Source organism: Rana temporaria, chromosome 7 (genome assembly GCF_905171775.1).
Source record: "Rana temporaria chromosome 7, aRanTem1.1, whole genome shotgun sequence".
Classification (NCBI taxonomy): domain Eukaryota; kingdom Metazoa; phylum Chordata; class Amphibia; order Anura; family Ranidae; genus Rana; species Rana temporaria.
The window spans coordinates 73,542,005-73,568,133 of NC_053495.1; the positions used below are offsets into that span (position 1 = coordinate 73,542,005).

At 47.7% G+C, this 26,129-nt stretch overlaps 1 protein-coding gene across 1 annotated transcript in view; it reads right to left on the reverse strand.

Annotated features, from left to right (window-relative positions):
* Positions 1 to 26,129, reverse strand: part of CACNA1I (calcium voltage-gated channel subunit alpha1 I) — a 2,078,868-nt gene that overhangs the window by 487,823 nt on the left and 1,564,916 nt on the right. Inside the window, 1 exon segment of the mRNA XM_040359583.1 lies at positions 14,091 to 14,224. Coding sequence (XP_040215517.1) covers positions 14,091 to 14,224 — 134 coding nt within the window.

Consider the following 26,129-nt stretch of genomic DNA (forward strand, 5'->3'; position numbering starts at 1 on the left):
CTATATCAGCAGTATCATTAAATTCAAAAAATTCAGATAATTGAGAATTAAGAGAAGAAATAACAGAAGGATTAGTTAGAAGTTCAGTATTGTTTCTCCAAAGGTACGTGGGGGGAACATGAGAATTATTCTGTAATACTAAAGAAATCGGGGCGTGGTCTGACCACGTAATGGAGTGGATTTTGGCTAATTGTGCTTTATGTAAAAGCGATAAATCCGTGAGGAAGAGGTCAATCCTAGAATATATGCGGTGAGGGGAAGAATAATAGGTGTAATCTCTTTCCGTCGAGTTGAGGCACCTCCAAGGATCATAAAGGTTGTGCTCCGATAGTAACGGTTGCAGTTCTTTTCTTGAAGAAGGCTTCGTGCCGAAGGTGTCTAAGTGCTTATCAACAATGCAATTAAAGTCACCGCATAACAATAGAGAGCCCTTCTTGATTTTATCAACTTTTTTTAACAGTGATTTGAGAAAAGAGAGGGGTCTGCGGTTAGGGGCATATACGTTCACCAAGGTATATGTGGAGTTGTTTAACTCGCATATCAGGATGATGAACCTGCCATTCGGGTCTGTAAACACTTCATGTAGCTGGAAAGTAACAGATTGCTTAATTGCAATTAACACTCCCCTTTTTTTAACTGCTCCTGTTGCCTGAAAAATATGAGGGAAGGCCCTGTGGTTGCATTTCGGTTGTTTTGCAGTCATAAAGTGGGTTTCCTGTGCACATAGAATTTCCCCTTTAAGTTTGATGGCCTCCCTCCACATAGCACTTCGTTTATACGGGCTATTTAGCCCATGCACGTTCATGGAGACTATAGACAAAGACATATTGAAGGTGTAAGTCTAGATTCTTCATTGCTGCTGATAAATAGTTCTTCCATATGTAGTACTAAAAAGTTACCTGTAGATGGTGCTATCGAAGTGGAGTTGGATGTCCAGATCTCAACAGTAGTGCGAACGGCTGGATACATATGAAGCAGGAGAATTGCATAGCAGGCAGGTATGGAGTCATACTCTTCAGGCAATATGTCAAAAAGAAAAAAGAGAGAAGGGGGGAAGAGAAAAACAAACCAAACAAAAAAATAAAAGAGCAAAAATGTCAAACAACACATAAAAATGTGAAGACTTTCACAGAGTGCGAGTATCCCTCGCATTTCTCACGGGGGGGTATGAGCTCCCAAAAGAACCAAACATAGGGAAATAAAAGGATGACTACAGTTGTCATCCTAAACCAGCCTCGGGTGAGACGCAGAAGAAGAAGGCATTTAAAGCTGAGATACAATGCATTTCAAGTGGTGCTCCAATCAGGGGATAACCGAGCAGGTGTGGTTTTGGGAAGAGAAGTAGGAGCTTCTGCTGGAAGAATGTTCCATTTTTTGGCTAGTTCCAGTCCCTCATCAATATTTCTGATAGCAAAGGTGCGGTTATCTCTTGTGATCAGCAGCTTAGTGGGGAAGCCCCATGAGTATGTGATCTTGTTATTTTGCAGGATCTTGATAATGGAGGTCAAATGTTTGCGTGCCATCATGGTAAATTGTGACAGATCCGAGTAAATTGAAATGTCTGAGTATGGAGCAGGGAGGGGATGGTTTTTCCTCGCAAAGCGCATTAAATCATCCTTAATATGGAAAAAATGAATGCGGGCAATGACATCCCTGGGGATTTTTTCAGGCAGAAATTTAGGTTTGGGGAGGCGGTGTGCTCTGTCTACAATGATCTCAGCTCCAGGGGCATCAGGCAAAATGGCCGCTATGAATTCCTGAACATATTGCCTTAGGTCTGATGGTGGCACTGACTCCTCTACCCCCCGTAATTTTATATTGTTCCTTCTGGACCTATCTTCTAAGTCTGCCAATTTTTCACGCATGGCCTGGATATCCCCTTCTGCCTCATAGTGAGCCTCTATCAAGTCATTGTGAGCTATGGTGAAATTTTGTCCTCCACATGGCTTATCCTGTCTCCAATGGCCGACACCTCATGCTTCAGTTGTGATACACACTGCATCATGTCTCTATGCATAGACCCTCTAAGGGTTACCAGCATGTCCTTCATGACTGTGTCACTGAGCGGGACCCCAGAAGTAGGGAACTCGTGGATCTGTTCCACAAAGTCTCTTGTGCTATTTTGGGAGTTGCATGTGTCATCTTGCTCACCTGCATATCTGTGGTCTTCCGATCTCCTCAAAGCGGATTTCTGCGGGCTGTTCAGTGGGGACGGGGACGGCGTGGAGCCCCCGCTTCCCCCCCCCTGTTCGCTGGGACGGAGAACCGCTCGTCAGGTGCGATGGGCTATGCTGGCGTCCGCCGCCGTTGGAGCCGCGCTGTGAGGCCGAGGCCCCGGCGCCATCTTGCGGCCTAGGGGTGCTCGCTGCGGGGTAGAAGTCGGTACGTTTTTTAGGCTTCCTATCTTGCTTCCGCTTCCCCATCGCTGTTCCTTCTCCCACTGGGACGTCTGCGGAGGTCAGGTAGTAGAAACTGGCTGGTTTAAGCTCTGGATGTCGCTGGATGGAGGTTCTGTGGACGGAGCTCCTCTCTCACACAGCCATCCGCTCCGGCTGCTGGCCACGCCCCCCGCAGGGATCTTTTTCATGGAGAAGAAAGATGGAACTCTAAGACCCTGTATATACTACCGGGAGTTGAACAAAATAACTGTTAAGAACAGATACCCGCTGCCCCTTATTCCTGAGCTCTTTCAACGCTTCCGGTCTGCTAAGATTTTTTCCAAACTTGACCTTCGGGGCGCTTTTAATCTCGTCCAGATCAGAGCCGGGGACGAGTGGAAGACCGCTTTTAGGTCCAGATTCTGACATTTTGAGTACCTTGTGATGCCCTTTGGTCTCTGTAACGCCCCAGCTACCTTCCAACACCTAGTTAACGATATTTTTCATGAACACTTGGATGACTTTTTGGTGGTCTACCTGGATGACATCCTAATTTTTTCTGCTTCCATTGAGTTACACCGGGTGCATGTCAAAGTAGTTTTCACTATTCTCAGAAATCATAAGTTGTACCTGAAGCCCGAAAAATGTGACTTCGAGAAGACCACGGTACAATTCCTCGGTTTCATCATTTCTATCTGTGGAGTTGCTATGGACCCACAAAAGGTCAAAGCCATTCAAGAATGACCAGCTCCTGAGGACTGAAAAGGGGTACAGCACTTTATTGGCTTTGCCAATTTTTATAGGAGGTTTATCACCGGTTTCTCTGCCATTGTAGCGCCCATCACCAAGCTCACTCGTCAAGGCAACTGTTTTTCTTGGTCACAAGAGGCCCAGGAACCCTTTCTAAAACTTAAATCAGCATTTACTTCCTCACCAGTCCCGGGACACCCAGATCCAGCGCTACCTTTTATACTGGAGGTAGACGCCTCCGGGACAGCGGTGGGGGCTATTCTATCCCAAAGGATAGGACTGAAGTCTCTGCTACACCCGGTAGCTTTTGCCTCTCGAAAGTTGAATCCTCCGGAGAGGAATTATGATGTCGGGGACAGGGAGCTATTAGCGATTAAATTCGCCTTTGAGGAATGGAGATATCTGTTGGAAGGGGCAGTTCATCCCGTCATGATTTTCACAGATCACAAAAATCTGGAGTACCTACGGTCAACAAAACGATTGAGACCCAGACAAGCCAGTTAGGCTCTTTTTTTTCACCCGATTTAATTTCCATATCTCTTATAGACCCGGTTCCAAGAATGGGAAGGTGGATGCTCTCTCCAGAATGTTTCCGAAAACCCCCTTGGCAACAAAGCCTAGTACCATTCTGTCCCCGCAAAAAAGGGATTTTTAAATACAGCTTACCTGTAAAATCCTTTTCTTGGAGTACATCACGGGACACAGAGCGGCATATTCATTACTATGTGGGTTATATGGAGTACCTTCAGGTGATGGACACTGGCAATCTCAAACAGGAAGTCCCCTCCCTATATAACCCCCTCCCATAGGAGGAGTACCTCAGTTTTGTAGCAAGCAGTATGCCTCCCAAAATGGTCCCCATAAGAGGGGTGGGAGCTCTGTGTCCCGTGATGTACTCCAAGAAAAGGATTTTACAGGTAAGCTGTATTTAAAAATCCCTTTTTCTTTATCGTACATCACGGGACACAGAGCGGCATATTCATTACTATGTGGGATGTCCCAAAGCAATGCTTTAATGAGGGGAGGGAGACATTTCCCCAAGGATTTAATTCCGAGATAAACTCAAATAATAATAATAAATCCAACTTAGTCGAGAAATAAAATTTAAATTTTTTAACTCAAGGGTGCCCCCGATTCTGAGGGTCTTAAAAAATGCAGCCTGCAGCAGTTCCTGCCAAAAAGGCTGTATCAGTATTCCCTCTTACGTCCAACCGGTCTGATTTAGAACACGTGTGGACTAAAGACCAGGTTGCCGCCTTGCATACTTGAGCTGTAGGCCTGAGTAATTAATAGTTTCATCCCTCTCGAGAGGATGGATTTTGCAGCTGCCTGCCCCTTCTTGGCCCATCTGGCAAAAAATGAACAACACATCTGTTTCCCGAAACTTCTCTGTAGCTCTAAGATAGGCCTTTATGGCCCTGACAATACCCAAGGTATGCAGCAACCCTTCCTTCTGGAAGTAGGTTTCGGAAGAAGGATGATAGTACCAAATCCTGGTTTAGGTAAGAACTGGATATAACCTTTGGTAGAAAGGGAGGATGAGGATGGAGGACCACCTCGTCCTTGTGAGAAAAAATAAGATATAGCTCCTTATAAGATAAGGCTGCTATTTCTGCTCTCTTTTGGCTGAAACTATGGCAACCAGAAATCCCAGCTTCCTTGATAGCCAAATCACAGGAATTTCAGCCAACGACTTAAAAGGTTGTTCCTGCAGAGTTGACCGAACTAGATCCAAGTCCCACGGCAAAGTGGTGACATACCCGGAGGATTAATACGCAAGACCCTCTGTAAGAAGGTCTCAACCAGTGAGTGGGAGTCCACCACTCCTAGCTGGAGAAAACTTAACACTTGGTCAATGGTATACTTGCGGGGCAAGCTATTTCTTCGACACATACCAGTCTACATAGGCTTCCCGGACCCTGTAACAAATCACCCTGGAGACCGGCCTTCTAATCCTGATCAGGGTAGAGATTATCTGCCTAGAACGGCCTCTACTACTGAGAATCAGGGATTCAGCCGCCAGGCCGTCAAATTTAGACGCCGCAATGCAGTGTGTAGGATCGGGCCTTGTGAGAGTAGGTCTGGCCGTAGAGGAAGCGTCCAAGGTTCTCCCACTGCCATCCTCAGGATTAGTGAGTACCATGCCCTCCTGGGCCATGCTGGAGCTACCAGGATGACTGGTTTGTGCTCCACCCTGATCCTGCGTAACAGGCGGGGTAGCAATTGTAGCGGGGGAAAAGCATATAGCAGCTTGAACTGATGCCAGGGACAAACCAACGCATCGGTTCCGCAGGCCATAGGGTCCCGAGTACGGGACATGAACCTGTTTAGTTTTTTGTTGAATCTTGATGCCATGACGTCCACGTCCGGTATTCCCCACCTCTGGCAGATTATCTGAAAAATTTCAGGGTGCAGAGACCACTCCCCTGGCGACAGAGACTGACGACTCAAGAAGTCCGCTTGCAAGTTGTCCACCCCGGGAATGAAAATTGCCGATATGCAGGGCACATGAGCCTCTGCCCACAGGAAAATCGAGCTCACTTCTCTCTGAGCTGATTGACTTTTGGTTCCCCCTTGGTGATTTATATATGCTACAGCCGTGGCATTGTCCGATTGAATCCTCACCGGGAACCCCTGTAATTTGGATGTCCAAGCCTCGAGGGCCAGCCGAGCAGCTCTGAGCTCCAAGATGTTGATGGGCAACTGCCTCTCCGCCTGTGCCCAAGTACCTTGACGAGTGCAACCATCCAAGACCGCTCCCCAGCCCTTTAGGCTGGCATCTGTGGTCACTATCTTCCAGGCTATGGGACTGAAAGATCTTCCCTTTAGCAGGTTCTGAGGGTTTAACCACCAGCACAGACTTTGCCGGACTCTTGCTGATAGTGGCAACGGAAACTCCAAGGCCTGCGCCTTCTTGCTCCAAGCTGCCAGAATGGCTGCCTGTAGGATGCGAGTGTGGCTCTGAGCGTAAGGTAGCGCCTCGAACATGGCCACTAGCTTGCCTAGTAAACGCATACATAGGCGAATAGTTGGTTCTCTTTTGCTTAGAACCAGCTGAATCAATTCTTTGATAGCCTTGACCTTTACCAGGGGTAGAAATACCTTTTGCTGAGCTGTGTCTAACCTCATGCCGAGATATTCCAACTGTTTTGTGGGTTGGAATGCTGATTTTTCTCGGTTTATGACCCAGCCGAACCTCTCGAGGATCTGAACCGTGAGGACAACCGCTCGCTCCAAACAAGGAGATGAGTGGTCTATGATCAAGAGGTCGTCCAAATATGCTAGGACCGTGACCCCTTGGATTCTTAGACTGGCTAATATTGGAGCTAGAACCTTCGTGAACACCCGGGGGGGCCGTAGCCAGCCCGAAAGGAAGCGCCACAAATTGGAAGTGACGCTGAGCCACTGAGAAACGTAAAAATCTCTGATGTGGCTGAAAGATCGGTATATGAAGGTAAGCATCCTTTATGTCTATGGAGGCCAGAAAATCGCCCTTCTGGAGCGCGGCGGCTGCTGACCGAACAGACTCCATCCGGAACGACTGAACCTTTAGATAAATGTTTAAATTCTTTAGGTCCAAAATTGGCCTGACATCGCCGTTGGGCTTTGGCACGACAAATAGATTGGAGTAGAAACCTAGCCCTTGCTCTTGGACTGGTACTTCTACTATCACGCCTTGATACATCAGACGATCCAATGCCGCCAAAACGGGGGACCTCTTTGCTGGATCGTTTGGAATTCTTGATTCCTGATAATGAGGAGGAGGAAACTTTAGAAACTCTAATCTGTAGCCTGTGGCCACAGAAGATCGGACCCATCTGTCGGGGATGTTGGCTTCCCAGATCTTTGAAAAGAAACGAAGCCTTCCCCCTATCCTCGTGGGTGGGGGCGTCCCTTCATAAGGCAGACTTAGGGGCAGGCTTTGCTGGCTTGCGATACCAAGGCTTTTTGCCTCCCGGGGCCTGTCCCTGCGATTTAAAGTTTGATCGCGCAGGAGGCCGTCGATACTGCCTGGAATTAGAGGGCCCTGGCACAGGGGAGAGTTGCCTCTTAAATGTAGGAACCCGAAATCTCTTCTTGACTGGCAAAAGGGTAATTTTGCCATTTGAGGTAGTCTGAATGTATTTATCCAGATCTTCTCCGAAGAGTCGACCTCCATGGAAAGGGAAACCTGCCAAAAGCTTTTTGCATGGGGGCTCGGCCGCCCAGTTCTTTAACCATAAGAGTCTTCTCATATGCACTAAAAATAGTGATAAACGAGACGCCTGCTGAATGGAATCTTTTATAGCATCCACCGCAAAGCATAGAGCTCTGGGTATATCGGACAGCTCTTCTGCCTGTTGGGCAGGGATGTCCTTAAGCATCTGTTTAGTCTGATCCTTTAAAGCCTGACAGACTCCTATAGCAGCCACCGCTGGCTGTACCACTGCCCCTGCCGTGGAAAAGGAAGCTTTTAAAAGAGTTTCCAACCGTTTATCAACCGGGTCCTTAAACATCTATATGTTTTCTACCGGGCAAGTTAGTGATTTATTTACACAAGAGATGGCAGCATCCACAGCCGGGAGCGCCCATTTTTTGGCAAACTTCTCCTCCAACGGGTAGATAACAGAAAAATTTTTAGGCGGCAAAAAAATTCTGTCTGGTCGTACCCAATCTTGAAAAATTAGCTCCTCTAATAGCGGATGGACTGGAAAAACTGCGCTATTCAAGGGCGCCTTTAAGGAGCCCAAAGAGGAAACTGCCGGACTCCGGAGCTCCGGTAAAGGCAGGTTAAATGCTGAGTGTACCATGTCCGTCAAAGACTGGACCCACAGGCTCTCCGCTTGGGAGGCTGAGAATGGTTCCTCAATAGTAGATTCCTCAATTTCTGAACCCTCTGGGTTCTCGTCCAATAGGTCCTCCTGAAATTCTGATTCCTCCAGCGAAACCACTTCAGCATCCGAGGATAGACATTTTGGCGAAGGGGACCTAGTCCGCTTCTTGCCTGGTAAAGATTTAGTGAACATAGCTGCCAATCTTTTCTCTAGCCCTTCTAATGCGGTAGCTAGTTTTTCCTCTGTGACGAACACAGGGTTGGGTGGATCTGGGCCAGCCGCCGCACCAGACCCCCCTATTAGCTCAACCAAGGCGGCCACAACTGGGTTAACAGGTGGGGAGAGTACAGGCATAGCCTGACTCGTATCCTCAGAATCCGAGGGGGAACCCTTTTGCTTTTTGACATTTTTAGACCCCCTTGATCCTGAGCCTTTGGGTGCCATGGTACAAAACCGAGGTCCTTAGCCTGCGACAATTAACTGTACGCAGCTAGGAAATAATTTTGAAAGGTTTAGGGAACAACAGGATTACTAGTGTCCAAAAACCCTGGTGAGGCCGAAATCAAATATAAAGGAATTTTTTTTTTTTTTTTTTTTTTTTTTTTTTTTTTCAATATGCTATTATGTTCCTTTAAATTAGAAAGTATTTATATTCTACTTCTTTTTTTTTTTTTTTTTTACGGCCCCACCAATATCTTTTCCAGCCCTTTAACCTGCTGACAAAGGGGAATTTTTGGCTTAATAAGAAAAAATAGGCTAAACCTATGATGTACTACCCCTTTCTTGCCACCGGGGGTCGCCGGAGTGCCGCTCTGTGTCCTCTCTCCTCCAGATCAGCCTCAGACTGATCTATGTGCGCACCCTGTCATCCTTAACAGAGGCGAGGCACGCCTCTTCCTGCGTGCTCCCGCCCTCCCCCTCCTCCCGACGGCGCGAATTTCTCTTATTTCTTGCGTGCCCGCGCGCGCGACAGGGAGGGGAGAGAGACACATGGAGACGCCAGACGCCCACAGAGCTGGGAGAGAGGACGCGCTGCAGGGCGGCAAGTTTGAACCCCCGGACAGGTAGGCTGCAATAGAGACTCTACAGGACTCAGTTGCTTTAGCCCAGAGGTCTCTTCCCAGACCCTGTATGACCAGCAGAGCAGCAGGTAGCCAGAAAAAGATTACTTGGACAGGGGGCCAGAAATGGGGAGGAACAAAATAGATCATCCTGTCCACTAACAGACATAGTGACCACGGTGCCCATGCAGAGCATACTTAGGCTGCCCCCCCTTTTGGTCCCCCTTGGGAAGCCCGCAGTCGAACCAAGTTCCGCAGGCTCCCCACTTACCTGCTCCATGCCGCAGGACGTTTGTAATCAAACATAGTCCAATCTTCTCCCATCTCCGTGGGAAGTGTAGTAGACCTTCAGGCACTGGGGTCCTGGAAGGAACCGCTGTCCTGGACCTATATAGCACCTCTGGCAAACAGGGAACTCTTGGCTTTAGAAAAAGCTGTGAGCCCTGGGCCCAGGGTCCAGCCCTCCAGAGAGGGCATTATAGGCAAAACCCCACGGATTTGGGGCCCGGGTACTGTCCACTTCGGCACTGAGGCACTCTGGACAGATCCGGTTAGCCCGCCTTGATCCCAAGGATATGGAGGCAAGCTATTCTGTGACCAACACCTAAGACACTGGCGAAAAAACGGAGGTACTCCTCCTATGGGAGGGGGTTATATAGGGAGGGGACTTCCTGTTTGAGATTGCCAGTGTCCATCACCTGAAGGTACTCCATATAACCCACATAGTAATGAATATGCCGCTCTGTGTCCCGTGATGTACGATAAAGAAATTTTCTTTTGCTCCCTCAGACTGATCTGCTAACCTCCCTCAAGGCGGCATCCAGGCATTGTTCTGATCAGGGGACTCTTTCCCTAGAAAGGCGTGACGAGTTACTCTGGTCCCAAGACAAAATTTTCCTCCCTTCAGAAATCAGGCACCTGGTCCTAAGTATTTTCCATGACCTTAAGCTGGCAGGTCACTTTGGGGCTCGAAATACTGCAGAGCTGGTTTCCCGCTCCTTCTGGTGGCCAAGGTGGAGGCAGGACTGCAAGGCCTATGTCTCAGCATGTACCCGTTGCCAACGCAACAAGGGACCAAAGACAAAGAGTTGGGGGTTACTCAAGCCATTGCCTGTTCCTGAACGACCATGGGCAGAAGTCTCCATGGACTTTATTGTGGATCTCCCTCCTTCCGGGGGGTTTACCACGATTCTGGTAGTGGTCGACCGTCTCTCAAAGATGGCACACTTCCTGCCCATGGTGGGTACTCCCTCTGCTACAGACACAGCCAGAATTTTCTTTAAAGAAGTAGTCCGGCTCCATGGGGTACCTAAGAGCATTGTCTCTGACAGAGGTGTACAATTTACATCTAGATTCTGGAAAGAACTGTGTAAATCTCTGGAAATCAAAGTGTGCCTTTCATCAGCCTACCACCCGCAGAGCAATGGTCAGGCGGTGAGGACGAACCAGACTCTGGAACAATACCTCCGCTGTTTCTGCTCAGTTTCCCAGGATGACTGGTCCTCTCTACTACCATCCGCAGAGTTTGCTTACAACAACTCCGTCCATTCCACCACCAACCAAACTCCCTTTTGGGCCAACTTCGGCTTCCATCCTTCATTTCTTCCCAATTCCATTTCCGAGATGTCTGTCCCAGCTGTTCAAGAGCACATAACCTCTGTTCAGTTGAATTTCCGGAAGCTCCAAGAGATGATGCAACAGGCCCAGCAGGACCACAAGAAATGTTTTGATAGAAGGAAGAAGGAGTGCCCAGCTTTCAAAGTCGGGGAGGAAGTTTGGTTGTCCGCAGCAAATCTCAGGCTGCACATTCCCTCACGGAAGTTGGGTCCAAGGTTTATTGGGCCCTTCAAGATTAAACGAAAAATCAACTATGTAGCCTTTGAATTAGCATTGCCTAATTCCTATAGGATTTACCCCGTTTTCCACGTTTCTTTGCTGAAGCCTGTCGTCCCAGAGTGCTTCCCTGGGAGAGAAGAACTCCCACCCTCTCCGGTGGAGATTGAAGGAGAGATGGAGTTTGAAGTGGAGGCTGTTCTAGGTTGCAGGAAAAGAGGAAGGCAGCTTCAATACCTGATTAAGTGGAAGGGGTATCCCCGGAAGACAATTCATGGGAACCTGCAAGGAATTTACATGCTCCACGGCTAATTCGAGCCTCCCATCAAGAACACCCAGAATTGATGGCCAGTTTGGACGCCCGGAGTCCGCCCCTATGGGGGGGGGCACTGTCAGAGTACCAGAAGCCCTAACTTCTGGGTGGTGCCACGGCGCATGCCTGTGCGCGAACGGCGCGCGCGCATGCACGGTTCCGCGGCACGGCGCGTGCACGGGCCCGCGCATCTACGTGCACCAATCAGGGCCCGGCCCTGCCTACTTAAGCCAGCCCCAGTCTCATGGCGGGTTGCTGGATTGTTGTCAGCGTTTGCCTATGTTAAACCTCTTGAACCTGTTTTTGACACGGATCGAACCTGACCTCTCTTTGCCTTCTTCCGTACCTGACCCCCGGCTTGTTTCACTGGATCTGCTGCTGTCTCCGACCCTTGACCTCTGGCCTGTAGCTTGGACTTGTTGCCTTCTCCTGCCCTTGACCTTTGGCCTGCATCCCGGATCTGCTCACAGTCCCTGCCTGAACTTGACCTCAGTTACCTGAACTTTCTCCAGTGCTTGACCCACTGCCAGTACCTGCTACGTTCCACCTGCTGTGTCCACTGACCAGCCTAGGTTGATCTACTAGCAACTCCCAGTCCGCTGCTGGTAACCTGTGCCTCTTTGCGCCCTTCCCGGCTGTTCCATCTCCAGAGGGTGAAGTGCGCAGAGTCGCAAAGGTGAGCCGCTCTCGGCATCTCGGCCTCTGTGAGTACTTCTTCTGACACTCACCCTCTCAAGGCCTTGTTGGAGGGGTATTCTCAAGTCGGAAGGTCAAGCACAGTCATCAAGACTGCTGGATATTTTGGATTTGCTGTCATCATTTTGGTGTAGGTCCCAGTCTGGTGATCAAGACAGGCATGTATTTAATTTTTTTTGGCTTCCTCAGACCAGGGGAGGTTTCACGGGTCAGTAGTGCTGCACCTTTCCTGGTCAAAGGCAGTCTCAGCAGGTGTGTTGATCACTTCGCACTACAGCTTAACAATAACAAAACAAGACAAGTAGGTCAGGGTTTTGTGGTCAAGTATTATAGTACTAACAGCAGGTGGTTTCTGCTCGAGGTACTTGACACACTTTCTAGGTTTCTGGCCACATCCCCGCTGGACAGTCCTTTATTGCCATTCCCCTCCCTCCCCCTCCTGAGGTTAGGCTTGAATCCAAAACTGTTTACCACTCTTTTAGGATTGGGGTGGCTTCTGCCGCTTCTAAGCAGGGGGTGCCTCCTTTCATCAAGCATATGGGACGATGGAGGTCCTCCTGTTTTAGCAGGTACATTCCTGAACCTCACACAGATGTTATTAGAGCGTTCGCCTCATTGTTGGATTGATCTTTGATATCTTCATTTCCATTAAAAGCTTTCCGTTTCACACTTACTCATGTGTCTTTTGCTCTCTTTTCAGGTATACCGACCAGTCAGGCCAAGGCACACTGCAGGTCTTGGTAAGTTAGTGCTTGTCGGTTCAGGAGGACTCTGACTACAAGTTGGAAGGCTTGCCGCAGAATTTGTGAGAGGAGTCCACAGCTGGGTTCCCACCCTCCCGGTTCTCACATATATTTCAGTCATACTTAGTTCGGTCATACTTTCACACTTTCATCCATACAGGGTATGCCCTCTTTTCAGGTATACCGACCAGTCAGGCCAAGGCACACCGCAGGTCTTGGTTAGTTAGTGCTTCTCGGTTCAGGAGGACTCTTGACTACAAATAAAAGTTGTCTGCTGATGTGTAAACGAAATCCGGATCACTTCTCTGTCTTTTACAATCTATACTTTTGTTCTGGCCAGATAGTGCTGCTGGGCATAGCCTAATCACTATGTGCGGTGCCGATCCCGCCTACTGCCTGTCCCCCCTCCTTGTTGGCTGCCCCGCAGTGCTGCTGGCTTCCCTTCTCTCTTCTCCCCCGGCTTCTGCAGGGGATGATTCAGTATGGAAAGTGGGGGAAGGGGCAGCTCCCATGCACAGAAGCGCTAGTGTAATTTATCCACTCCCTTCTCCCCTATTTCCAGGATACTGTTTATTCTGTGGACCATTCATATAAACCAAGATATTCTTTAAATGGCGTAGAACATATGGGAGTATACAGTAAATGACACTGGCGGATTCTGTACATGAGAGCGGTAGCTCTTATATCATAGGCAGGAAGTATTTTGGGACACAATAGAAATATTGTAAAGGACACAGCAACAATACTAATTTGCATATATATCAGCATAAGTAACTTGTTTACACACCTAATAATAAAAAAGAAAAAAAAATTGATTGGATTTTCTGATTTAGGACTCTTTCACACGAGACAGATCCGTGATGATCCGCCCTGTGAACCTCCGCTTGCTCAGCGGGGATGCTTCTCTGATCCCCGCTGAGCCGGCGGATGACAGGGCGGTCCCCGCACACTGTGCAGGGGCCGCCCTGTCAGATCTTCGCTCTCCCCTATGGGGGAATCGGATGAACACGGACCATCTGTCCGTGTTCACCCGATCCGATGACAAATGGAAAAATAGGGTTTTCCTCCTTCTGCAGAATCGGAGGATTGCGGACCCGGATGAGATCGGGTGTCAGCGGATGTTCATCCACTGACACCCGCAATCTTATAGGGATCAATGTATGTCCCTTTTTCATCCGTAAACGGATGGATGAAAAAGCAGACATACGGTCTGCATCTGTGAAAGAGCCCTAAGGCTGTATTGTTCTTTCCATATGTTTACTACAAAGCATGATGGAGCAGCATGTCTCTTGTTCTCCAGGTGCTGTACACAAAAACACTATAACAGAATGTTACATCACCAGGACAAGCAGTGAGAGCAATTAAAACCTGACAAATGTCTTAATTTTCCCTTCTCTACTAAGAAAAAAAATAGTTGTAGCTGAATTGGGTACAGCAACTGGCTGCTATGAGAAATGGGAGTTTGTTTTTTTCTTTAGACAGTTTATCATAGTTTTTGTTACCTCTAGTGATGCGCAACACTCTCATAATGCGGATAATGGTGGGATTGATAGGCAAAGCTGCATTGATTTCTATTTCTTCCAAAGTAATTCCCATTACAGAAAGGAGCACAATGGCCAAATCCAGCTGGTTCCACCTATAAACAGAAACAAACAAACAAAATTATACTTTAAATGCTAGGATATACTACAAAAACTGTAAAAAGTGTATATACCTCAAATATTTTCCCTTTGATAAAAAAAAAAAAAAAATGATTTCTTATGTAAAATTGTACCACCCCCTCATATCTAATATTACATGCCAAAACATTTGTGTTACAGGCTTAGAATTTTCTGCGGCACCATCTGTTCAGCCAAGAGCAAAAACAGTATGCACCATAACCAGGTCACAGTGTACACAGTTTACAGCACCATCCTATCCCCTTCAAAAATATAGGAATTGACCTGACAAAAAAATGGTTTACATAAAAGATTAAAAGTAGTGGTGCGGTAGGTATGTGGAGGTAGTAAAAAACAAACCTCCCACATTCAAGCCAAGCATGACAAAGCAGTGGTAGGGCTGCAAGAGGACTGAATACCCACTGTAGATGTCAAGTCAGTAGCGGAACAACCAGAGTCGCAACAGTTGCAATTTGCGACTGGGCCCTGGCATTCCGCCACTTTAAGGGGGCCCCAAGATCGCAAGAAAGACTTCCGGTCCGGCACCTGATGTAGCAGCTGCTGGTTCTCTCACTTCCGGCACTTGGCTCCAGTTACTGGCTTGCAGCTTGTGCGGGGTGTTTCTGTTCTTACACGCTGTGATTATACTGTGTACGGCATCTCTCCCTCTATTTTATTTTTAACCAAAATAGTTGCCTGTACGGCTGTGCCTTGTGTACCCACGTTTGTGTTGTTTTTTTTAGCAGCAAGAACTAAAAGAACTATGTCCTGTTGCTGCCTAATTTCTGTCACACCATACCTATTGTCTTTAGCTTTATTATATTTGGGTACTGAGAAGGGGAGGGAGAGGTAAGAGCAATGGGGTAGTAGTGTGTAAACAAATTAAAACAAATCAGGGCAAAGAAGGGCCTAGAAATTGTGCCATCAAATTATAGTACCACTTTTTTCATTTTTTACTCACCTATACCTGAAGGCTTTAGCTCCCTTTTTTCTCTTTAAATGCCTCTTTTCCAGCATTTTTTGGTCTATTAAAAGTCAGCAACTACAAAAAGTGTAGCTGCTGACTTTTAATAAACAGACACTTAACTGCTCCATGGTCCAGCGATGCGGCCACCTGGAGCTCCTCCCCCCCTTTCCGCCGGCACCTTTGTTCACTCTGTGGGCACCCTGCTGTGACAGCTTTCAGGTTCAAGGCCGGGCACGCACTGCGCATGTGTGAGCGGTACTGCGCTCCCTGAGTGGACAGGCGATCTCCTGGGACCTGTCATGTGTCCCAGCAGATCGCCTAGAGGGAGGGGCCGCCTAAGGCGAGAGGAGATGTCGCAGAGGCGGTCCCTGGGTGGAAGGAGCAAGTGGGACAGGAAGTTCCACTCCTACCGAAGCTTCCACTCCCCCTAAAAAAAAAATGACATGCCAAATGTGGCATGTAAGGGGGTGAGGAATGCTTAAAGCGGAAGTTCCACTTTTGGGTGGAACTGTGCTTTAAATACTAGGGCCATGCAATGTAAAGACTAGTGACTAATGCTCTTGATCCTTGTGCAGGGTGACTGCTTTTTTATCTGCACCCCTTCTTGTAGTTTTCTGCAGGCAGCCTGTCATGCCTTTGGACTACAAGGAAATACACTAATATCTTCTGGACTTGTAATTCCAATAGTGTCCACTAGATGTTACTCTTAATAAAGGACTGTTGATGGGCAGTGTTCTATGGTAATGTAAATTTCCTGTTGTGTTACTGAAAACTGTCTTCACTTCCTATCACCACTCTTTCACCACTCTTCCACTGGACAGTCCACATGGAGTCAGCTAAGCCTGCACTACATGTTTCCTAAGTCTTGATCCTCCTGGGACAGCATCGCTGGTATGATAACGACTGTTTATCTATATGTCTAGTAGACATTTGTTTCTGTTCGTATAATTCTTATATGTTCATTTATTTGTTTATCTCTAGTTTCACCATTATTCATACGCATCTTATATGCCCACCATCTGTTCATTGTAATAAAGATCCAAAGTTACAGACAGTCTGGTTATTTAGGATGCAAGGTTTAAAGCGGATGTGCCATGGGGAAAAAATATTAAAAGCCAGCAGCTACAAATACTGCAGCTGCTGACTTTTAATATTAGGACACTTACCTGTCCTGGAGTCCAGCGCTGATCGCAGCAGAGCACGAGCGATCGCTCGTCTCTCTGCTGCTCCCCCCGCCATCCACGCTGAGGGAACCAGGAAGTGAAGCGCTGCGGCTTCACTGCCCGGTTCCCTACGGCGCATGCGCGAGTCGCGCTGCGCCCGCCGATTGGCTCACACGCTGTGTGCTGGGAGCCGAGTGTTCCCAGCACACAACGGGCGACAGACGGGAAGTCAGAAAAACCCATCTTTTGCCCGTAGCTTGTGGCCGGAAGTGGGTGCAAATACCTGTCTTTAGACAGGTATCTGCACCCCCCTCCCCCTGAAAGGTGTCAAATGTGACACCGGAGGGGGGGGGGGGGTTCCGATCAGCGGGACTCCACTTTAGGGTGGAGAACCGCTTTAAGTTGTATGTTGAGCTACATATACGCCATGGGCAAACGTGTAGCAAGAACAGAACAGTGAAACAGCAGCTATCCAGCAAGTGGGATTTAGTGACTACACAGAGGCCTGCTACCCTGTCAGCGCAGCCACCTGCATACAGCGATACAGCAGTCTCTACACAGTCAAGCATTCCTGCAAGCAACATGTCACATAGCCAGGCATCCTCACTCAAGACAAAGTCCCAAGTTTTCGGCTCCTCTAGATCTTCCTCCACAAGCAATGCTATCGGACGTGCAAAAGCCGAAGCCGTCAAGACCTAAGCAGCCTTTGCTGAGCAAGAAATGCAGATTAAAAAGGAGAAAGTGAGGCTAAAGACTGAAAAAGTGCAGCTAGAGGCACAGAAAGTGCAGCAAGAGGCACAGAAAGTGCAGCAATAGGCACAGTTAGAGGCACAGAAAGTGCAGCAAGGGGCACAGTCACAATTACATCAGCAGGTGGCAAGGCGACTTGTTGGTGAATCTTCGGTGTATGGCGACATGCAAGGTAAGCAGCTTTCAATAAAACCAATGGAATCACTCAGAGGTAGAGGGGATAACTCCTATCCGTCCTTCCAGTGGTGTTGCGCCTAGGGGCTTAAGGCTTCCTTCCAGGCTGGGTGGTCAGCAAGGTAAGACACCTCCAAAGTGTGTCACCAGGCAGGGCAGAGAAAACATAGAGGAAGCTCTCTAGTGTAATATGTTTTAAACACTCAACGTTTTATTCAAACATATAACAAACAGGGTACTCACATTTAAAACAGTAATGTAGTGTATATCAGAAACGAGCAGCGAGCTCACACTGTGCAAACGTCACTTCCGGTGTCCATAGGAGTTATCCCCTTTACCTCCGAGTGATTCCATTGGTTTTATTAAAAGCTGCTTACCTTGCAGCCGTAAGGTAATTTGCTAGCACACCTTCGGGTGTCACTATACACCGAAGATTCACCAACAAGTCACCGTGCCACCTGCTGATGTAATTTAGCACCCAGCACTTCACTCGCACTTTACAATTTCTTTTGATTAAATTGCATTACCTCCTGGACTGAGTCGCAGTTGCATCATCCATCATTGGTATGTATCAGTTATGTTCAGTCATTCATGTTGATGGGAGCAGAACACCATCCTGCGATTTCCTCTGCGACTACATATATTATGCTGTGATTCTATTTCTGCATCCAGCACTCTACTTGCACCTTGCAATTTCTTCACCTCTTGGATTGAGTTGCAGTTGCACCATATACACTTTGTAACAATTGGACAATCTTGCGGTTCCATTCATATGATGTGATTTTACTTACATTATACAGTCACCTATTTGTATGTATTTGCACTCTTATTCAGTTCACTGTTTTATTCATCCATCATTGTTGTATATTAGTTTTGTCCAGTCATTCATCTTGATTGGAGCATAACACCATCCTGTGATTTCCTCTGCGACTGCATATACTATTATCTTTACGTTGTGATTTTATTTATGCACCTGAGTCATCTTATCTGCACTGTTTGCACATTCATTCAGTAGACCTTTGGATGCACCTTATCTTAGCATTTATAGCGATTTTTATCTTTCAGTCAGTCTATTTGCATATTTGCACATTTATTTATTAATTATACTATTTTGGTTATTTATATATTTTACCAATTACACCATTCTATGCTATTGGAGCGCAACACCATCTCTTGATTTTTTCCATGTCTCACTGTGGGTAGTGGTTGGCCCATACGGTAGTTCCTGCACCTTTACCCTCTGCACACATAGTTTCCACTGTAGCGCAGGAATAACTACTTAACCCAAACACTTTGGGGTATTCACAGCAAATTCGAAAAGCGGCGGAACACCCTGTAAAAGTCTATGGGAGTGCTAATTTTAAAGGTTAACATACAAGTTATTGTCATAAAAAGTATTTGGGGACCTGGGTCCTGCAAAAAAAGTTTTAAAAACTGCAGTTTTTTCAGAAAATGTGAAACAATAAAAGTGTAATATTCCTTTAAATTTTGTACCTGGGGGGTGTCTATAGTATGCCTGTAAAGTAGCGCATGTTTCCCGTGTTTATAACAGTCTCTGCACAAAATGACATTTCTAAAGGAAAAAAAGTCATTTAAAACTTATACTCGTGGCTATAATGAATTGTCGGGTCCTGGCAATACAGATAAAAGTATTCGAAAGTCATTGAAAAATAAAATATAAAAAAAATAAAATATAAAATTCCATTAACAGGCCCTTCAGGTCTGGTATGGATATTAAGGGGAACCCTGCGCCAAATGGGGTTCCCCCAAAAAGCCATACCAGACTCTTATCCGAGCATGCAACCTGGCAGGCCACAGGAAAAGAGGAGGGGACAAAAGAGCGTCACCCCCTCCTGAACCGTACCAGGCCACATGCCCTTATGTTGATGGGGACAAGGGCCTCATCCCCACAACCCTTGCCCGGTGGTTGTGGGGGTTTGCGGGCGAGAGGGCATATCTGAATCTGGAAGCCCCCTTTAACAAAGGGGACCTCCGGGTCCCGGCCCCGCCCCCTATGTGAATTGGTAAGGGGTGCATTGTAACCCTACCATTTCACAAAAAAAGTGTCAAAATGTTAAAAACTACAGGAGACGGCTTGGGACAAGTCCTTTATTAAAAAAAAAAATGTAATCCATTCTCGATCTCCAGCGATGATCTCCAGCAATGATCTCCAGCAAGGATACGACGCACAGGATCCCTCCTCGACTGGAGGCACCCGACAAATGATGCGCCACCACCCTAACAGCAGTTTTCCCATTGCATCAGAGGGGGGCAGGGTCACCTATACACATCACTGGGTAATTGCCCTTGCGTCTCTGGTCCCCGCCCTCAGCTATATAAGAGCTGACAGGCTGTTGGCGCGTCATTCGTTGGGTGCCTCTGGTGGAGGCAGGATCGTGTGCGGTTTATCCTTGCTGGAGATCGAGAATGAATAACATCGCTGGAGATTGAGAATGGATTACATTTTTTTTTTAAAAAAGGACTTGTCCCAAGCCATCTCCTGTCGTCGTTTTTAAAATTTGTACACTTTTTTTGTGAAATGGTAGGGGTACAATGTACCCCTTACCAATTCACATAGGCGGGGCAGGATCTGGAGGTCCCCTTTGTTAAAGGGGGCTTCCAGATTCCGATAAGCCCCCCACCTTCCGACGCCCACAACCACCGGGCAAGTGTTGTGGGGATGAGGCCCTTGTCCCCATCAACATAGGGATATTTTGTATTGCCGGGACCCGACAATTCATTATAGCTGCGAGTAGTTTTAAATTACTTTTTTTCCTTTTAGAAATGTCATTTTGTGCAGAAACTGTTATAAACACGGGACACATGCCCTACTTTAATATTATAGACACCCCCAGGTTTATTGTTTCACTTTAACCATTAGTAAAATCACTGCTCCTGAAAAAACAACAGTTTTTAAAACTTTTTTTTTTGCATTGATACATGTCCCCTGGGGCAGGACCCAGGTCCCCAAACACTTTTTATGACAATAACTTGCATATTAACTTTTAAAATGAGCATTTTTGATTTTTCATGTTCGTGTCCCATAGACTTTAACGTTGTTCGAACAATTTTTTTGCCTGTTCGCATGTTCTGCGTGTCCGGATGGCAGAGGGAACAGACCTGTGAGACTTCAGCTCTGTCTTCCGAGTGACATCCTACAGGCATCCTATATCCGATTTGTACCAGACCAACTTCTAAATACTCCCCACGGTAGTGGGAACATTCCAGGCTGGCATCCATGGTGAAATACGGGCCACCCGCGCCAGCATCTGTGGCGGAACAGCAGGCCTGATTCAGATGGCTCCAGGACACAGGCAGAGCAGCCACCCATCTCCACTCCTCACAAGAAATCACAGGCTCTGGTGAGCAAATCTGCCTCTGCTCCCCACTGTGCACAGCCAGACCCCCTGCAGTCTCAGGACTCCCCCATAGACAGTGAGGATGGCTCAAGCCCTGATTCCCCTCCTGCATGCTATACAGGACTGCAAGGCCTCTCTCACTGCACAGATTGCATCAGTCCGCATGGACTTTTCTCTCCTGAAGCAAGATGTGCAAAATTTAAGGGACAGAGCTGGGGAGGCTGAAGAAGTATCAGCTCCCTTAAGGATGTTGTCCACCCCTTAGCTGTTACAGTGAGGGACCTAACAGGGGAAATGACGGCCCTCCGTGCCAAAATCGACAATTTGGAAAGTCGTTCGAGGAGGAACAACCTCCGCTTCGTTGGTTTCCCTGAAAGGGCGGAGGGCTCCCACCCAGAAAAATTCTTATATAATTGGCTGAGGGACATTTTTGGGACTGACGCACCATCCTTTTCACATGTCATTGAGCGTGCCCACCGCACCCCTCCGCGTCCCCCACTTTCTGGAGCACCCCATGATCCATTATAGCAAGGATCCTCAACTTCCAAGACAAAGTTGCTATTCTGCGCCTGGCCCTGGAGAAGGGTCCACTTAAATACAATGGCAACACCATCTCAGTGTACCCTGATTTTTCAGCAGATGTCCAGCGACAACGCACCTCCTTTGCGGCAGTGAAGGCCCGCCTGCGTACGGAGGGCCTCTCCTACACCATGCTTTTTCCTGCCAAGCTGCACATCATTTATGAGGGTAAAGCGCACTTCTACAACAACCCCAAGGAGGCTATGGCCTGGCTCAATGATCAATACAGAGTTCTTCCTAGGCACAGGGCTGCCTAATATCTGTGGTCCTAGGCCCCTGCATTCTCCTCTATGTTTGCCTTTAACTGATTATGGATATGTCCATCCTTCCATTTTGGAGAACTCATTTGCCTTGACTGCACTGTCTGATCCGAATTTTCATGAAGGTATGGTATGCCTCCCTGCAATAGGCCTGAGAACTATTACCCTGTCATCTTTAATCCTAATAGACTGAACTTCCTCCTTATTAACAGGCCTATCCCCCTAGAACTTCTGCCGGTTGTTTACTCTGCAATCTACTGCATCCGCTGTTGGACTGTGATGCTTTTCACCCCTACAATGCTGCTCGGAAGTCACTCTGGACTCCACTACACCCCCCATACCAGTTAGTGGCGAGGCCTTGGTACAGCTCTCTCTCAGTTTAAGGAGGGGGGTTTTAGTTTTACAGTTCAGGGATCCAAGGCTCGCTACGTTGGGGTTGGCCGTGCGGGGAGGGGGGCAAGGGATTTTATCTAGACTTTCTGGGACTTTGTTGGTGTTTTTTTTCGCTTTTTTTTTTCTTTTTTTTCTATGTTCTTTTTGCACTTTTTGACTCCTATATTTTTTCTCAGGTTGCTTCCCTTTGGCAGACTTTTAATGTTTTTTATTATTTCATTGCTGGCTCATGATGTCCTGATGGCGGATCCACACACTTTTTTTACTCATGTGCGTGTATGTGCTTCAAGTGGCGCGGCCTGTCTGGTCATTTATGTTCTTGTACGCATGTTTGTGCTTATTTACTACTGTATGTTTTACAATGGCAAAGCCCCTAAGGATAGTCTCCTGGAATACTACTAGAGGTCTGAATGCACCCCAGAAGAGATCCCTGGTCTTTTCAGTGTTAAAAAAATGTCACCCGCACATCATCTGCCTCCAAGAGACTCACCTTACAGGCTCTAAAACAAGGGCCCTAAAACGCCCGTGGTTGTCTAACTTCTATCATGCCACTCATACCAATTACTCCAGGGGGGTTTCAGTCCTTCTAGCTAAATCTCTCCTGGCTGAGATGGTACAAGTTAAAACCGACCCTGACGGGCGGTTTATTGTTCTTACTTTGCAAATTTATACTGTGATCTTTACCCTGGTGAACATTTATGTGCCCCCCCCCCCGTTTTCGGTGGAGGTACTTTCTAGACTGTCACTTCAGCTGCTGACTAGACCCCCTGGCCCTTTACTTTATACTTTACTGGGTGGTTGAGGTAGACCCTTTCCCTCTTTTCTAGACTGGGCACAGGTTCATGGCCTTACAGAGGTGTGGCGATGGAAAAATCCCGATGTACGCCATTTTTCCTGCCACTCGGATTTTTTCCAAACCATGTCCAGACTAGATATGACGTTTGCTCCGGCTGAGACCCTCCCTGTTGTCTCTGCCGTTTCATATGTGCCTAGAGAGGTTTCTGATCATGCCCCTCTCTCAGTGGACCTCCTCCTCCTCCCAGGTTTGGGACCTGCTATTTGGTGCCTGAACTCATACTGGTTGGAGGACGAGGTAGTGCAGGGAGAATGCAGGACAGGCATCACAAACTATTGGAGGGATAATCTGGGAAAAGTAGACCCTTCCACTGAATGGGACGTGTTTAAGACAACTCTGAGGGGCACTTTCATGTCCATCACAGGGGTCTTGCGCAAAAATAACCGGATGCTTACAGAGGAACTTGAGACTGTTGTGGTACATACTGAGTCTGCTTATGCCTCTAACCCTGCCTCCGACACAAGGGAGCCATGGTTACAGAGCCGTATGAACTCCGTCTGTTAGATCTCACACAAAAATGCATGTTGCATGCCACACAAAAATCGTTTGAACATGGTAATAAAGCCGGACGTCTCTTGGCATATCTGACTAGACCTGACCACTCTCCATCCCACGTGTCCTTACTGCTCAAGGCCCCATCAGTGACAACCCAGGGGATATCCTAGACTCCTTTTTATGCTTTTACAAAGACCTGTATACCTCTAGGGTTGACTACGATGACTCCCAATTGATTGACTACTTGGCTGACATCCTTGTCAACGGAGGGGCGTTATGTGCTGGATGCACCTATCTCAAGTTGAGGAAATTGCTGCAGCCATTTCACAAATGCCTGCACATAAGACTCCTGGCTTAGACGGTTTCCCGACTGAATGGTGCTCACAATTTAAAGACCTTTTGTGCCCCTTTCTTTTGCGAACCTATAACAAAGCTCTAGATGTCGGGATCCTCCCCCCAACGATGCGAGAGGCTTTGATTGTACTTTTATTAAAACCCCATAAGGACCCACTTAAATGCGAATCTTACCGTCCAATTTTTCTTATTAATGTGGACGTTAAGATTCTGGCCAAAATATTGGCAAACCGTTTGAACACTGTAGTCACGTCCTTGGTCAATAGTGACCAAGGGGGCTTTATCCCCGGCAGGTCCACCAGAATGAATATCCGCAGGCTGTTTCAAAACCTGCAATATCCACACGACTGTCCTCCCACTCGTGCTATTGTGTCTTTGGACACTTGCAAGGCATTCAACAGTGTGGAATGGCCATATCTGTTTTGGGTGTTACAGATGTATGGCTTTGGCCCCCGTGCTGTAGCATGGATAAAACTCCTTTACACCTCCCCTGTAGCTTGGGTGCTTGGGTATATCCTTGCCAATTCCCCTTGCAAAATACCTAATTCTATTTTTAAATGCATAGATTCAATATGTACTACTTTCCTGTGGAAGGGTGGGTCCCCCAAGGTAGCACTTGAAACACTACGGTTGCCAGCGCAAGTGGCAGGCCTGGCATTTTTCAACTTCTTTCTATATTGTTTGGCATCCCAGTTGGTGCACATCCACGATTGACTGTGCACGATTCCAGCCAATGCCTGTGCCTCCACGGAGGGAGCCATTGCATCTTCTCTGTAAAACCTACATAATATTATCTACAAAGGCCAGGTCCCCGATCGCCCCGGAACCTCCCTACTTGCCACTTCCCTTTCCTCTTTTAGTTATATTGTCACTAAAGTATCCAGGCACACCTGGCTGAAATCTCCCAACAACCCCCTGTAGTTTAACCCCAATCTGCAGGAACTATACTTCCTGATCCCAATCGCTGGTACTCCAAGGGGGTTAAATATTTATGCCACCTGTACAATGCTCAGGGCTTTAAATCTTTTTCTGAGCTACGTTTAGATTTCGATTTACCAAGATTTTACCTATTTTATTACTACCAGCTCAGGCACGCTATCCGTGTCCAGTTTGGTTCCCTGGATGATCCCACTGACCTGCCACCATTGGAAAAACTGCTCAGACAGCCAGATCCCACTAAACTTGAGGCGTTGCTAGGGGGGTGCGGGGGTGCGGTCCGCACCCGGGTGACACCCACTAGAGGGGTGATACCATTCCAATTTTTTTAGCTGACATGTGGGGGGCGCAGAGGTGCAGGCGGCTGTGTAATGTAAAAGGGGTGCAGCCATGCAGGGTGCTGTGTAATGTAAAAGGGTCCAGAGATGCAGGGGGCTATGAGATGTAAAGGGGTCCAGTGATGCAGGGTGCTGTGTAATGTAAAGGGGTCCAGTGATGCAGGGGGCTGTGTAATGTAAAGAGGTCCAGAGTTCTGTGTAATGTAAAGGGGTCCAGAGGTGCAGGGGGCTATGTGATGTAAAGGGGTCCAGTGGTGCAGGGGGCTTTGTAATGTGGGGGGGGGGGTCACACCATATTTTACCGCACCAGGTGACACTAACCCTAGTGACGCCACTGGCCGGCGTACTCTGTCTGTGGATCTGGCCCTAAATCTCCAAATGAAGGGCTACTGCCTAATTAGGCAGTAAAGGCCTAGTGGGGGATGAGGTAAGGCACTTCAGGGGTTGAGCCCCCGAGGCACGGGACTCCCCCCAACAGCCCCCCATTAGAGGCAGTCCAGATAGGAGCCGCATAGCAAAGTTAGACTTCTCTTTTAAGAAATAACCACATAGATGCCTGTGCCTCCATGGAGGGAGCCATTGCATCTTCTCTGGAAAACCTACATAATATTATCTACAAAGGCCGGGTCCCCGATCGCCCCGGAACCTCCCTACTTTCCACTTCCCTTTCCTCTTTTTGTTATATTGTCACTAAAGTAACCAGGCACACCTGGCTGAAATCTCCCAACAACCCCCTGTAGTTTAACCCTAATCTAAAAGAAACTATACTTCCTGATCCCAATGGCTGGTACTCCAAGGGGGTTAAATATTTATGCCACCTGTACAATGCTCAGGGCTTTAAATTTTTTTCTCAGCTACGTTTAGATTTCGATTTACCAAGATTGTACCTATTTTATTACTACCAGCTCAGGCACGCTATCCGTGTCCAGTTTGGTTCCCTGGATGATCCCACTGACCTGCCCCCATTGGAAAAACTGCTCAGACAGCCAGATCCCACTAAACTTGAGGCATTGCTAGGGGGTGCGGGGATGCGGTCCGCACCCGGGTGACACCCACTAGAGGAGTGATACCATCCCGATTTTTTTTAGCTGACATGTGGGGGGGGGGGGGGGGGCGCAGAGGTGCAGGCGGCTGTGTAATGTAAAAGGGGTGCAGCCATGCAGGGTGCTGTGTAATGTAAAAGGGTCCAGAGATGCAGGGGGCTATGAGATGTAAAGGGGTCCAGTGATGCAGGGTGCTGTGTAATGTAAAGGGGTCCA